Source organism: Sceloporus occidentalis, unplaced genomic scaffold (assembly GCF_023333645.1).
Source record: "Sceloporus occidentalis isolate IW3139 unplaced genomic scaffold, rSceOcc1.0.p SCAF_5, whole genome shotgun sequence".
NCBI classification, from domain to species: Eukaryota; Metazoa; Chordata; class Lepidosauria; order Squamata; family Phrynosomatidae; genus Sceloporus; species Sceloporus occidentalis.
The window spans coordinates 55,272,593-55,288,608 of NW_028316985.1; the positions used below are offsets into that span (position 1 = coordinate 55,272,593).

A 16,016-nucleotide genomic window follows, 5' to 3' on the forward strand; every position below is an offset into this window, starting at 1 on the left:
CAAGAATACTACTATAATGGCTATTATGTCCATAACTAAACAATGGTAGGATAGTATTTTGGGTTTCAGAGCATCATCCTACCATTCCTTGGATATAGATCAGCATGACAATAGATTCATTTTTCTTAAATGGAGAAAAATACTTTCCAAACTCTGAATTAATGTTATGCAGAGTCAATTTCAATTTGTATGCATTTGTTGGGAAAACCCCTCTCGGTAGAACATATGATGTGAAAACTGCTAAAGAAGGGGGCAAGTCCACAATTAACCCCAACATCCAGTAAACAAAGAAACCCGCCATTGAGGCCAAAGTTCGGTGAGCTCATAGTGTGTAATTTAACTAGCTCTGTTCAGATACTGTTGGTCTCTATGAGTAATAACTACTTGCAGCTGCTGGAGGGGTGAGATGGCAGCAAAGCATCAGAGCAGTACTTCCTGTTGCCATTCCCCTTTTCACATTTTTTTTGCAGTGAGGTGCTGTCATGGGTGGTCTGTTTTGAAAAATGAGCGGGTATGACCTGGCTAGAATTTCCAGATCATAGAACCTGACTTAAGGTCCCAGGGCCAGGCTCCTCTTCTCCAGTTCTGAAGGCAAGGGGGAGAAATCTCAGGGTGAGTGTAGAATCTATAAAAGTGCGCGCATATATATATATATATATATATATATATATATATATATATATATTTCAGTTGTTAGGTTTATTTTTTAAAAAGCTGAATAGCATAACTTATGAAACTGTGATCGGTGCTTAATACATCATGCTCAAAGACATCACTAGAGATTGCCCCTTATAAGACATCAAGCCTTACCATCTGTGGCATCATAGAAGTCTTTTCTAGGCCTCAGGTTCTGACAATTAAATCTCAGGGACTATGATAGTCCTTACCTGTCAGCAATACAGCTGTCAAGGTCTAGGGGAGAGAAAGCCACCACCCTGACCTTATAAAGGTCCCACTCCAGTTTGGTTGGATGGTAGGCTATGCTTTGTAGGAAGAGCTGCTCCACTTATTGCTTCTGCTTTCAACAGCCCAAAGGCAAATATGCGTTACTCCAACAAATTTGTATTTAATTTCCCCCCAAATGCCCATAAAGCCACTTGGGTGCTGTGACAGTGTGTTACAATAAGTGCTATTAAAATATTGCCTAGGCAAACTAATACCAGATATATTCACCATGATGTAATTTTTAAAGGAAAGCACTTTTGGCCCATTCACAAAGAAAGAGACAGAGTAATTACTTTCAACAGTAATTAAACTAACACTGCTGCATTCTTGCAAGCTACAGTAACATATTGGTTAATTATTATAAGAAAAGAGGTTTGCCACACGTCCTAGGATTACTGTTCAAAATTCCAACTGAAGAAAAATGGCAATGAGAGAAAATGAAGGCATGGCACATTAAGGCTGTAACAAGATTATTTCCCCTCTTCCAGTGTAATGTTAAGATTCTGTAATAAGTAGAAAGAGAGAGGGTACCCTTTGAACATACCCTCTCTTTTCTTACTTTTTACTGAATTACACAGGAAGAGGGAAAATAACCTTGTTACAGCCTTAATGTGCTATGTCTTCATTTTCTCTCTATGTTGTTTTTATTCCATTGAGAAGATTTTTGAGCTTGGGTCGGTTTAGAGAGAAGGAATAGAAAAAGGGCTTCTTCAGCCTATTAGGCATGGTGTCCAGACACTGCTGATGTTTTTTAAAAATCTGTAAAAATAAGAAGTTTGCTCAAATCCATAAAACCCCCGAGAACTTGGAATGTGGTTATCTGAGAGACCTTTTCCTCTATGAGTTGTTTAGTCTTTGGGGTATTCTGAAGAAGTCTCCTTAGTGGCACCCCATGCACCTGAGATCCACTCCACAGTCATTCAGGTATCAGATATGCCCCGACAATGTTTATCTTTAGAGACATGTTAAAGCCTTACCTGTTTTTGCAAGTCTTCTGAGTATAGTTCATCCCACTTTTTCATGGACAATGTTTGAAATCCTGTATCAGCTATTTAGGTAAGTATGCCCAGTTAAATAACTTTTCCTGGCCTGACCCTCCCAAACCTGATGGAAATGCCATTCACCCATGCTCAAGGTGCTGGCAGAATGGGCTTCCTTTTCTCACCCAGCTGATGCCTGGTAAAGTAGATTGGAGGGTGAGTTATGATCATGGCAATAGTGTCAAAATCATAACTCAGTAGCAATTGTGAATATGAAACTGTTATAGATGAGTAAATCTAGGTAACTTTTGTATTTATGTTGCTACTTAATCATGATCGTGATGCTATTGACATGACTGTAACTCCTCCCTGCCCCCACAATTTACTTTACCAGGCCTCAGCTGCATGGGAAAAAGGATATCCATTCTGCTGTCCATTGGAGTGTGGGTGAATGATGTTTCTGGCAGGCTTGGGAGGATTGTACTAAGAGAGGTTACTTAGTATACTTAGTTAAGTAGCTATTATAGGATTCTGGACAATGTTAATACACTCACCCCTCAGTTTTCTCTGACTTAGGAGTCCGTGTCCCTTGCCCATTTGTGGGTGGCAAACGAAGGGGCACAAAATGAGGTGTGTACCACCATTCAAGCCAATAGGGCTTTAGTATTGGCAATTTTCATTTTTGCAGGGGAGGATCCAAAACGGATCCCTAGCAAAAACGGAGGGGCAACTGTATTGTATATCAGTTTTAATAATAATAATAATAATAAAGTTTTATTTATATACCGCCTTTCAAATATCAAGGCGGTTTCCAACAAAATATAAATACATACAAAAGTAAAAACAATATACAATTAAAACATTCCATTAAAAACACTAAAAAACTCATGCCAGCTCACCAATGCTGGCGGAGGGGGGAGGAGGGAGGGGTCAGGGGTAGGCCTGCTCAAAAAAGAGTGTTTTCAACCCCTTCTTAAATTGGGCCAGGGAGGTAGCCGAGCGGAGCTCGACGGGCAGCGAGTTCCAGAGGGTGTGGGCCGAGGTGGAAAAGGCCCTCCTGGTGGTAGTGACTAATCTCGCCCCTGGAATTGTTTTTATACAGCTCTAGTACTAGAGGTAAAGTAGTCTTATGTAACAGCTATTTTACAGTTTTGCCATTAGCTTGTTTTTTTTCAACACCCTCGAATTCAACGAAGTAACTCAATCGAAATGGCACGTTTTATAATATAACTCACAACATAAATCATAGAAATTGTCCTAAATAAATAAATCACAGAAATTGCCCCTGAACAAATAAAAAGGGCAAGTCACATGTTCAGAAAGTAGGCATGTATATAATCAATAATACTAAAATATGATTACAGAACCATGACAACTAATAGTAGAACTATACTTAAGAATACTCCATGTAATATGTTGCGTCATACATAAATGTAGTGTCTGCAACATTTTCCTTCTGCTTTTGTCTCTCTACAATATATTCCTAATAATGTTGTCTATGGCAATTCTGTACACTTTAGTGTAAGTTCATCTTTATACTTACAGTACTTGGAGGTTGGGAAGTTGATTACAGACTGTTTCAGGAAGAGATGTAATCTGAGCTCCTGTAAGAGTCCTATTTAGATACAAAATTACACACAGTGAGGGCTCATTAATTAACAATCTCATTCATGAATTTATTAAACTGAGACCCATTCCTATTCAGTGACAGTTGGTCTAGTTCAGTGATGGCGAGCCTTTTAGAAACTGAGTGCCCAAACTTAGTGGTATTCCTGCACTGAATATCAACTGGTGCCGGGGGGAGGGGGGGGACTTCCGGAGGCAGGACTTCCAGGGAAAAACATGCAAGGAAAAATGGAGGACCTGATCAAGTAAAAGCTAAAAACAAAACAAAAAGCCACTCATATAAACGTTAAATCCATGCTTCTCAGCCCTGCTCAAAATAGGGAAATCCTTCCTGGACATAAGGTTGAAATGTACGACAGGTGTTGAAAAGGAGGAGGACCAAGTCTGGTCACCCTGAGCTACCCCCCCCCCCCCCCAGACCCTTTCCTGGATGGAGACCTGCTTGCTGAACTAGGCTGCTATCTGTCCTGGAAAGTGGTGGAGGATCAACACCAGAGCACTTCTTTCCTGCACTCCACCCATCCTGGAAAGGCCTTCACTCTCCTTCTCCCTCACTCCTCCTGGCCTCTGCTGCATGCCCCCAGAGAGGGCTTTGAGTGCCCTCTATGGCATGTGTGCCATAGGTTCGCCACCATAGTTCTGGTTTCATATGTTATTAAGCTGGCTATCTTCAATGTGTGGAATAGCATGCATGTACCCTCTCTCTTCCCTGTATCATGCACCAATCATGCACCAATATTCTCACCAATGTGAGAAAAATAGTCCATTTGCATAATTCGTCCTCTGAACAAGCATGTAGTGTTGGGAAAATCATACTTTTGTGTAAGTTTCTATTAGGAGTCTTAAACCTTTGAATCTAAGCACATGATATAAGCAGGGGGAGTTCCTCACTTATTTGTTTTCCCTACACAAAATGCCAAGATTTCTGGCATAGTAAATATATGAACCACAGGTTCAATAGCTTCAAGGTAGCTCAAATCCATACATTTTTACTAAGTTGTAGACTCAGTTGCAAACAGATAGCTGAAGAACAGCTCAAAAGTTATTTTAAAGCAATTCAGCATCTGTTATAAATAATACCATCTGTTCTGGAGGTAATATAAACTATATTCCTGATACTTACAGGCTTTCCAGACTTGTTGTCCCAGTCAGATCAGGAAACTCTGTTATCTGTGAAGCACCATTTAATGTCCTAAAGTTGCAAACACAACATAATTAGTGGGTAGTTCTTCCCTTCTCTTTTTTGAAAGGAGTGTAGGAGTTGTTTGAAAGTAAAGTACTTTTAAAGATGTAAATACGTACAAGGTTTTAAGCTCAGGTAAGTGCTGAAAGGCAGACTTCCCCACAATCTGAATAGGGTTGTCATAAAAATGGCTGTGAAGAAAATAATAAATTTCAAGAGTTATACCTTCAAATATTTATATAATAAACTGGAGGCTCACATCAAAGCTTTGATGTCCTTGCCTGCAATCTGCTCCTCCAGAGGTATTTCTTTTAATGTGTCACAGGTTTTCTCCATACTTCATGAATTTCTTCTCAGTGTTACAACAATTATTACTATTATTCACCATTATACATTAATAATGATCAATTATAAAACTTAGATACCTCATGAACCAATGCATAGGGTAAGAGGTTCCTTGTGCCAGTCTTTCAAATGTCATATTTAAATCAACCTTGATTATTGTTCTTGTTAAGAAGTGAGATATATTAATAATAATAATAATAATAATTTGTTTTATTTATATACCGCTATTCCAAAGATCATAGTGGTGAACAGCAAGTAAGCTAATTAGCAATTAAGCTAATTTGCCCCCAACAATCTGGGTACTCATTTTAGCGACCTCGGAAGGATGCAAGCCTGAGTCAAGCTTGGGCCCTTTTGCTGGTCTTGAACTCGCAACCTTGTGGTTTCGAGTGAATGGCTGCAGTACAGGCATTTAACCACTGCGCCACCAGGGCTCCATTATATTAATGATATATTAATGTTTATCAACTAAAGTTTGAATCCTGTTCAGTATTTATGTTGTAAGCTGGACTTACAACCAGTGTGAGAGCCAGTATGGCATAATGGTTTGAGTGTTGAACTATGACTCTGGAGACCAGGGTTCAAATCCCAGCTTGGTCATGAAACCCACTGGGACCTTGGGCAAGTCACACTCTTTCAGCTTCAGGGGAAGGCCATTGCAAACCTCCTCTGAACAAATCTTGCCAAGAAAAACCTGTGAGTATGGACTTAGGGTTTCCATAAGCCAGAAACGATTTGGAGGCAAATAACAACAAGCTGGACTTACAACACTGTAATGATTATGACATTAATTAACATTAATGCTCACTCCACTATTGCAATGCCTGAAGATGCCCCTCAAAACCTACCTTTGAAGCCAGAGATGGTTTAGGGTTGAGGGACACCTTGAGTACAGTTTCCATGCAATAAAATCCATTTTCACTTGGCCACAGGTGTCCCCTGCCTGTGCCCAGAACGGAGACTTCCCCACAAGACTTCCCCAACAGAGACAGAAGTGCGTGTGATAACTCCCTAGTCATCTCCATTTGAGCTGTAATACTGAAACTGGTCTTCAACAACTGGCATGGTACTAAAAGGCCAGAGAGTATGCAATATTGGGGGGGTATATGGAAAGTGAATACTGATATATTCACATCTTGGAACTAGTTACAAGTAACACCATTATCCATAACTACAGTTGGCCCTCAGTATCCACTGGGGATCCATTCCAAGCCTACCCCACAGATACTAAAATCTGCAGATACTCATCCCATTTTTCCATTAGGAACAACAGGGCTACTTACATGCCTTCCCCAAGAGCTCAAAAGGCCAGAGAAGTTGCTCCTGCCAGGAACACAAAAAGCTAATTGGATCTCAAATTTATTTTTAGGATGGAGGTGCAATATATGAAGGATGCTGAAGTTAGAATGAATGAACACTCTCTACTTGTATTCCAAGCCTGCTGGGCTGTCTCCGCACCAACCTCTTCCACATTCTTGTAAGCTACTGGTTGGAGGTTGCCATCAATCACCTGGTTCTCCTCCCTGGGTGATTGATGGCTCCTATTGGCTTTTTGGTTCCGGCCAGGAGTGGCTTCTGTGGCCTTCTGAGCCTTGGGGGGAGGCAGGTAAGAAGCCCTGTTGTATCTAATGGTGGCACAGCTGCGTGGCTGTGCCATCATTAGAAACAACATTGGTTTGCCACTGGCAGATGCTTAAATCTGTGGATGGCAAGTCCACTTATACCAAGAACTGACTGTAGTTGTTTTTTTGTAACAAGGCTAAGACAAGACTATGCATCAAAATGGGGTAAATTTACTTTATTGGTTCAATGAGTAATAGTTTCTAGTTATGTTCAAAAGTTATTTAAAAAGGCATTTTGACAGGAATTTCCCATGTGTCACATTAATCCTAAGGAAACTTTCTTAAAAAGAAAATAACAGAAATAAAAACAACAAATAACGTAAGAATCAACACATCAAGTTCCTTTTTCACCACTGCAGTGGGCAACAGCAATGAGTTCCTTTTAAAACACAGAACAAAATTGTTTTTCTTTTTTTAAAAAGAAGACATTCACGAGCTCTTATTTTATTGATAGAGGAGTATATCACACGGAGCTTTGGGATGGTTTTCTGGGTCAGTTCAGGGTCACTTCCGAAGTCACTGCACTTCCAGCAATGCAGTTTCACCTTGTAAAGTCACTGTTTTCAGACACCATTGATTTCTATGGGAGCTAATTGCGAGGTGCTTCAGCAGTGATTCTAAAGTGACCCCTGATTTTGGTAAAAACGGGGAAAAAATTCGCTTCCAGGCTCCCTTCGATTGCACTGCGGATTGGTCTGGTCTGGAATGCAGCTTTGCTACTGCTCTGGTACGCCACTGCAAATGCCCCGGGAGGAGGAGGTAGCCTCCTCCGTCCCTTCCTTCCCGCAGGTGCCTGTCATCCCCAGGAAGGAAGGGACTGGAGGGGCTGCCTCCTCGATCCCTTCCTTCCTGGGGATGCCCATCATCCCTGGGAAGGAAGGGACTTGGGGGGGCTGCCTCCTTGGTCCCTTCATCCCCAGGGATGCCCATCATCCCCGGGAAGAGAGGGACCCATCATCTCCAGGAAAGAAGGGACCGAGGAGGCAGCCCCCCCAGTCCCTTCCTTCCCGGGGATGATGGGCATCCCTGGGGATGAAGGGACCGATGAGGCAGCCCCCAGTCCCTTCCTTCCTGGGGATGATGGGCATCCCTGGGGATGAAGGGACCGAGAAGGCAGCCCTCCCAGTCCCTTCCTTCCCAGGGTCCCTGTCACCCGCGGGAAAGGAGGGAGGAGGAGGGAGCGATGCGAATCGTTGAACCCTCTGGTGTGGTAATACAATGTGCACTCACTCCCCCTTGCTTGAGTCCGCATCACGTGACTTGCTTGGAATCGAACTGACTTCACTTGCCCCTCACTTCGGAAGGACAACAGAAAGGCAACCAGGTGTGGAAAAACATGATGTTTTAACCTCAATCCGCATTGCTAGAGAGGAGTGACTCTGGATCTGGTGTGGAAAAACATCACGCTTTGCATTGCTAGAACAGGACTGACTGCGGATCTCAGCTGCAAACCCCCCCCCACGTTTGATAAGGTCCTAAGACATTTTTGTAATGCTTTTCATTTCATAAATCCTGAACAGGATTTATAACACTATATTGCAGTGTTAATAGCCACAAAATGTAATAAAACAAAGTAATAAAGCAATAACATCAAAATTTAATAAAAATTGCTTAAATAATTTGGAGTAATTGACCTGATGGTCAGGAAAACACCTGAGAGAATACTTCCCTCACTGGAAGTCCATGTGGGGATATCAGTCTCCATGGTAGAATGATTCTACCCTATTCCATGCATTCCCAAACTGAATAGGTGGGTGACTAAGCAGTGGGGAAATGAAACACTGGTGGAGATGTACAGTGGGAGAGGCAGGAGGGAGGATGAAGAAAAAACTTGCCAAGATAGTTTGGTTCCAGGTTCATAAAATAGGAATAAAGGCTTACCAGTGTAAAGATGTACTATTCTATGGCAGTTCAAAGAGAACTGGTATTTCAGTTTTATGACTGTTATCATTTCCTGACTGTAGTTTCTTTACATCAGGCTGCCAGTTTGTTTCCAGGCACAATTCAAAGTGCTGGCTATAGCCTATAAAGCCCCATATGGCTCAAGTACAATCTGGCAGACTGTATCTCCCTGTATGAGCTGGCCTGGGCTCTTAAATATTCAGGAAAGGCTGTTCTTGCAGTCCCACCCATGATTGCAAGATTGGTTTGTAGGGACACAAGACAGGACCTTCTTGGTGGCTGCCCCTAGTCTTTAATTCCCTTCCCAGGGAGGTCAGGGAATGGGCTCCCTCCTTGCTGTTTTTCCATCAGCAGGCTAAAACCTAGTGATTTGAGTGTTGGACTACAACTCTGGAAACCAGGGTTTGAATACCCTCTGAGCCATGAGACCTACTGGATGACCTTGGGCAACTCACAAGCTCTCGGCCTCAGGGGAAGTCATTGGAAAACCTCCTCTGAACAAATCTTGCCAAGAAAACCCCATGATAGTTTTGTCTTAGGGTCACCATAAATTGGAAATGACTTGAAGGCACACGACAACAACAGGCTTTTATAACAGAGCATTTTAAACGAATAAGGTGAGGGTGCTGTCTGGTTTAACTGAACTATTTTATGAGCTTTTAATGATTTAATTGAATTTAATGCTTTAAATTTGAGGTAAGAATTGTTTTAATATTGTAAATAGTTTAAATCTATTTTAATGTTCATTTTTTGTACTGTTCTTTTAAACTGTGAGCTCCTTAGAGTCCAATTTTGGAGAAAATCAAGATGATGATGATGATGATGATAATGATGGGTTTGTGTGTGTGTGTGCAGAAGTCAGAGGAAGAAATGGCAGGAGGGGATACAGGTGTTTGAGCTTAGTAGAATTGTAAGGTAGAGTAGGATATGGACTGTAAGTAGAGAGGAAAAGGCTGAAAAAATTAACATGGTATGTAGGCATTTTCTAGATCAGAATACTGAATATCTATTCATGTATGTAAAAGGTGGGTGGAATTTCATGAAGTCCGAGAGATAAAGGCTATTTATATAGTATTCAAAACACAACAGTGATATATATATATATATATATATATATATATATAGAGAGAGAGAGAGAGAGAGAGAGAGAGAGAGAGAGGGGGGGGGAAGGGAGGGGGGAAGGGAGGGAGGGGGGGAGGGAGAAATGAATTTCATATTTTCTATGAAAAGTTAAGTACTTACATTGCTACAAGAGATGGATTGCCCACAAATGCCTGTTCTGGTATTGACCTTATATTATTGTTATGAAATGCCCTAGAAAGGAAACAACAGAAAGTATGACACACATTCTAGCAAGATCAGAATTGTTTTTGTTTTTGTTTTAGGGGGATACTAAGGCACAGTTACTTGGGACAAAGTCTGTACAGCAGAATGCTGGCAGATGCAACAATGGAGATCTTTGTTCTTTGTAATTATGGTAACAAATACAAGGATGGACTTATATGAATGGACAGATGGGACATTTTTCTAACTAGGTAATCAAAGTGCCCATTTTCTCCAGATGTTTAAATTCTTAAATGTCTGCATAAGTACCCATGCCCCTAATAAGCAATAAAATTAAATGTTTTGTGATGCTACTCTGGTAAATTACCTGGTATGCCCAATCTGATGCATATTTTCTGATGGATGATGATGATGACGATTTTTTGGTCAATGAGATTCTCAGCCTGATTCCATACATGTTTAATTCAAATTGGACCCCACTGAATTCAATTGGATATGTCCCCACATAAGTAAACTAAGCCTATTTTCTGATGCCTCTTATTAGATGAAGTCTCAATTAAATTCAAGAGGGCTTTCAATGTGTTTTTGATTAGGGTGCTAATGAATGCGAATATACATAAAATCGTATCCTGTACGTTTTAGTCTTTCACAGTTTCATTATGAAAGTATTTTTAAATGAACAAGCTAGACAATGTAATCACTGCCATTTAAGGAGGAAGCAAATTGTCTCCAAATTAATTACAGCATTTTATTCACATGAGTAATAATCTATTGTTAAAGACAAAGGCAGCAACAAAGTGTTCAACAGGAAAAGTAATGATTTGTGTGGGAAATGTTCATTTGTTCAATCAGGTATGAACAAAGGTTCCCAGAGTCAGACTGAAGCATTGGATGGTTCACTGATGCACTGCCTCAGCAAAATTATCAAAAGTTATTAGTAACCATACCATAGTAGTCTCAGAAAACTGCTTCAAAAGAATATAGTCTTTCTAGATCAGACTTTCAAAAATTCCCTTTAAAAAGTCATTAATAGTGTCAGTGCCCTTATTCAATTAATTATTGTTACAATTGCTGTTACAAAGGTAACACTTCCATATGAAATATTTAAAATTATCAGATTTGGTTACTTATAGTTACATTTTATAACAAAGCAAAACAAAACAGAATACTTCAAGCTGCTGGCACTTTGTATAGTACACACATAAAGGATGAGGTAACATACACAAGGTAACTATAAAAGCACCATTAACCTCTAAAACATTTGCCAAGTTACAGTCATCATGTAAATTAGTCATGCTTTATTTATTACCAAAATACATTAATTTCATGAAACTAATTAATTATAACTAGTTACTTTCTAACTGCTCTAGACTCTAGAGGAAAATTCAGAACAATGAAAGGCAAGATACAAGACTGAACATTCATGCAGTCATCAAAACTTCATACTGAATCCCCAGAAATTTTCACAATGTTTTATCAGCATCTTCTTCAGAATGATGGTGGTAGGGGAATGGATACAAGAAGATATTTTTTTGAGGAACAGGTTTCCCAGTTGGCAGCATACTACTTATCTGACCACCACTGGAATGTGAATAAATTACCATAGATGCTTTCGTTGTCTCCATACTATGCCAGTTTTGAATGTACAGAGAAGATTGGTTGTTGTTTAATGTGAGAAAATGTTCAACATTTTATCCTGTCCATTTGTCTGAAATCCCATATATGTATCATAATAGCCTCCAGATTGTGTGTTTCAAGTGTTTAAGAAGGTGAGGAAAGTTGCCGAAGAAAAGGACTGTTAAATGTTTTATACTGAGGGAGCAGACTAAGGGGGTGTAGAGACCGGCACTTTATGCTGGCCAGTATGCAAACTAGGGCTAGATAAGGGCTCAGTGTTTACACACTTAGAAATCCTAGTCTATTGCCGGGTGCCATCTTGGCATGCACTCATTCAGATGGCATGCACCCTGATGACGTCCTTCGTGCACAGTGTCCAAATAGCGCTATGCACGAGGGGCATTATAAGGCTATGCCATGGTACTTATGGTGCCCTTCTAGGGAGCAAATAGGAACCACATTTCATGGCTTCTATTTGCACTGGATTGGGGGCATGGCATGCAGCTGCCGTGTCCTCAACCCAACACTTCCAGGGGCGGCACAGAGCCACCCCTGAATGGGCTGTTTGTACAGCCCCTAAGAGGCAATACAGACCGGCACTTTGTGCTGCCTGTAGGTGGAGTCATGGTCCAGCTTCCACATGCTGGATGCTGTTGCTCTGCCCCTTCATGCTACAATGCCGCATGCCCTTCTAGATGGTGCGGCTTCATGGCGCGGCCCTGGCGCAGCATCTAGATGATGCAGCACCAAAAGGGTATCTAAAAGCCATGCTGCGGTGGCTATGATGCCCTTTCCATCATTTGTGGGCTCTTTTTGCACTGAGTTGGGGGCATGGCATCCAGTTGCTGTGTCCCCAACCCAGCACTTCTAGAGGCAGCATACAGTCGCCCCTTACAGGCTGTCTGTACAGCCCCTTAGGTATTGAAAATGGGCTCATATTGAGTTCCTTTATTTTTATGGCCTGTGGGCATACCACTCATATTTATGTTGAACAATATGGGACCAGACGTGGAGTGCCACAGAACCAAACAAAAAAAACCTCTAGTTTTCTTTTAGCAACTTTGCAAGTTGTAGAGGAATCACTTGTAACAGTGCACTCCAGCTCCCAAGCCAGAGTTGCTTCAGCAGGACTGTGTAGTCAACAGGGGTGAATGCTTCTGACATAGCCAGGAGAATCAACAAGACATCAACCTTATCCCATATTTCTCTACCAATGAAGATCATCAGTCTAGATACCCAAAGATGGTTTGGTGCCATCCCAATTCCTGAAAGCCATTTGAAATAGATTTAGATGGAACTGTAATCTTCTTATAGCTTCCCTGGATTGTTCCAAGTTGTTTTCACAAAGAATGGGGTGCGTATATATCACATTTCATCTTGTTATTAATTCCTAGAATTTTGGAAATTATAGTTCTGTTTTTTAGTGAAGTTCACACAGTCATATTATGAAATGGAGATTCAAGAATTCTTGCCAAACCACAAAATTTGTCAATCCTTTTTTAAAAATTTCCAGTAAAAACAGCAAAATATTTTCCATTATCACTATAGATTGTGTGATATAGTGCCAAATGATAGATGATGTTTCAAGGTTAAAAGTGCAGACAGCTCATTGGAATAATACAATTAATTATAATGTTCTGGCTGAATAACATTATAACATAGACATTTTTTTAAAAAAAAAATCTTTCCATTTTCAGGAGTGAAAAATCAGTTGATTTACTGACACTAAAATTTTATTTAAATTACAAATCACCTTGGCGAGTCTTTTCTGGACCCCAAATATTTATATTGTATAAGTAAAACAATAAATAAAAATAATCTACATTCACAGCAGGTACAATCAAGAATTTACATTCATTCCCAAAGTACAGAATGCTCACCTTATTCCTCAATGAACTCTATAGAGGACACCTTTTTGGATTTATATATGTATTTGCTGCATATATAAACATCCCAGCACCAACCTATCCTGTGAAGCTCTATTTAAATGATTTTTACATTTTAATTTTAACTTATATTGTGGAGTCATTTTTTTAGCCTTGATCACAGAGTATCCTACAAGTAAAAATAGGTGAACTGGATCAAGATTTACTGATCTGCAACTGGGCTGGCAGTCATAGATTTCTCTTACCTCTCCTGTTTACAGACCCTTCCTCTTAATCTACTTGAGGAGACAGAATCTTTCAATCCTCTGTCTACCAATTTGATGCTGGTGCTGGAGAAACTAACATGAGGAAAAGTGGGTGGCGAAGTCTGTTTCTGCCAGCCCAGCTGCATTTAGCCAAATCTGGATGCAGCCAATAAAATGCAATAAATATCTTCAGCAACTATTGAAGCCAGCATAAATCAGAGGCAAAGGTATCACGAAAGCAAGATGAACACACTTCTGTACCAATTCAAAGCCACCAGCTATGCATTCAGTATTAGTAAACCAGCATAGACCCTGACTGCATCAAAGGTATTAATCCTTGCCCTTGTCTAAATGGATGAGTTCCCTCTAGGGTCACTGGATTCTGCTTACATGATGCAGGGCCAGAATCCTGAATCAGATCTGTACTGTCTTCATGATTCCCACACCCGATGTGGGGCTTCTTTCCCCTAACTTGCATTTAAAGAACTCACCATTAGCAGCAGTTTTTCAGCTACAACAGCAACTGCCTTTTCATTCACAGTCCCTATTAGTTGCCTGATATTGCTGCTGCAGGTGCAAGTTGTTCTAAGATCAGAATGGCATGTCCTGCAACAGTAACATGTTGTGACTTCAGCAGTAGTGTCAGGTAACAAACAGGGACCATGTGGGAAGGTAGCCAACTGTTGTTGCTGGGGAAGAGAGCTGAAAAACCAGCAAAGTGAAGGGTGAATTCAGGGGGAATTTGGAGCCAGAATACTCTAAGTAACCCTCAGCCAGCACGCTCTCTATTACAATGCAGTCTTCACACCTTATACAGGGCTTTATCGCACAGGCCCCTAGCCTGGCACGTTACAAAAGGTGGTGTGATGGGAACAGAAGGTGGCATAGGACACAGTTTACCACACAGGAGAACAATGCCACCACCGCTGGAACTTCCCATTGCGTTCCGGATGCGTTCCCCCCAGGAGGTGATTTTCAGGAACTTTTTAGAAGCATTCCTGAAAATCGCCTCCTCTGGGATGCCTCCAGAATGCGATGGGAACTTCTGCTGTCACTGGCAGCGTTCTCCTATGCGATAAACTGCATCCTATGCTTCCTTCCATTCCCATCATGCCTCCTTTTGTAACACGTCAAGCCTGTTCCAGGGGCCTGTGCAATAAACTGCACTCTCTCACTGATAATGTCTAAAACTAGTGCTACCAATTTGCAAGGTTCAATGGCAGCCAGTGACTTCCATGTCATGGGAGCAATGAATCTACTTTGGTTTTGATATCAGATTTTAAAGAAGTAGTACAAGGCACTAAACTTTTTTGTGGAATATGGTTCAACACCTTAGATAAGTCCTTTAAGTGGTTAAGATGCTGACTCTGTTGATTGCAAGATCTGCAAGTTGGTAGTTTGAAGCCTGGGTGCTGCATGATTGGGTGAGCTCCTATCACTAGTCTCAGCTTCTGCCAACCTAGCAGTTTGAAAGCATGCAAATGCAAGTAGATAAATAGGTATCACTTTGGTGGGAAGGTAAACAGTGTTCTATGCAGTTATGCTGGCCACATGACCACAGAGTAGTCTTTGACAATACTGGCTCTTTGGCTTAGTAATGGAGATGAGCACCACCCTCTATGGTCAGACATGACTTGACAACCTTGTCAACAAGGAATATCTTTACTTTGTATAAAACCAAAAGCAAATGTACTGCACTCCTTATATGGAAGTTATTGGCTACCACTGGCAACACATATATTTCTTATATTCCAGGGTGATATTAGGTAGATATTACATTTTCATTTCATACTTCCGGGCCTCAATAAAGAAATAGGTTTAGAGCACTCTTAGAAATGTGCTTAGTTCTTGCTCTCTCTCTCTGGTATTCCCAAAATACATAGACTGCACATGTTATACTGATGCTGTCATCATTGTTGAAGTAAAGTAAAACACAGGGTTCTTAGAAACCCTTAATTCAGTACTTACAGTTCTTTCAAGTTTCTGAGTGCTCTCACAGAAGTGGGGAATTCATTGAGATTGTTGTAATTTAAATCTCTGGATGAAAATAAAAATCACAGTAAATTAAACTGTGTATTACTAAATGGAATGCTAGTCTGACAAGTGAATAGTTCACATTGTTCTGATAATGACATATATTACCTGTCCTGTATATTATGATTTATATCTATTTTTATATAGCTTTAGAAGCTCAAATTATTTATGGATATTTGCAGTAATATCTTTTTTCATTACCGTATTTTCCGGCGTATAAGACGACTGGGCATATAAGACGACCCCCAACTTTTCCAGTTAAAATATAGAGTTTGGGATGTACTCACCATATAAGACTACCCCTCTTCCAATGCACACCAAATAAAAATTAAAAAAAAAATCAGATT

At 40.6% G+C, this 16,016-nt stretch overlaps 1 protein-coding gene across 4 annotated transcripts in view; it reads right to left on the minus strand.

Annotated features, from left to right (window-relative positions):
* Positions 1 to 16,016, minus strand: part of LGR5 (leucine rich repeat containing G protein-coupled receptor 5) — a 90,298-nt gene that overhangs the window by 14,487 nt on the left and 59,795 nt on the right. For all 4 annotated transcript variants that reach the window (XM_089524108.1, XM_089524107.1, XM_089524106.1 and 1 more), the window contains exons 7-11: positions 15,604 to 15,672; positions 9,846 to 9,917; positions 4,854 to 4,925; positions 4,675 to 4,743; positions 3,469 to 3,540 (exon numbers count right to left, since the gene is read on the minus strand). In XM_089524108.1, the coding sequence (XP_089380234.1) occupies positions 3,469 to 3,540; positions 4,675 to 4,743; positions 4,854 to 4,925; positions 9,846 to 9,917; positions 15,604 to 15,672 (354 nt within the window). The remainder of the gene's footprint in view (positions 1 to 3,468; positions 3,541 to 4,674; positions 4,744 to 4,853; positions 4,926 to 9,845; positions 9,918 to 15,603; positions 15,673 to 16,016) is intronic.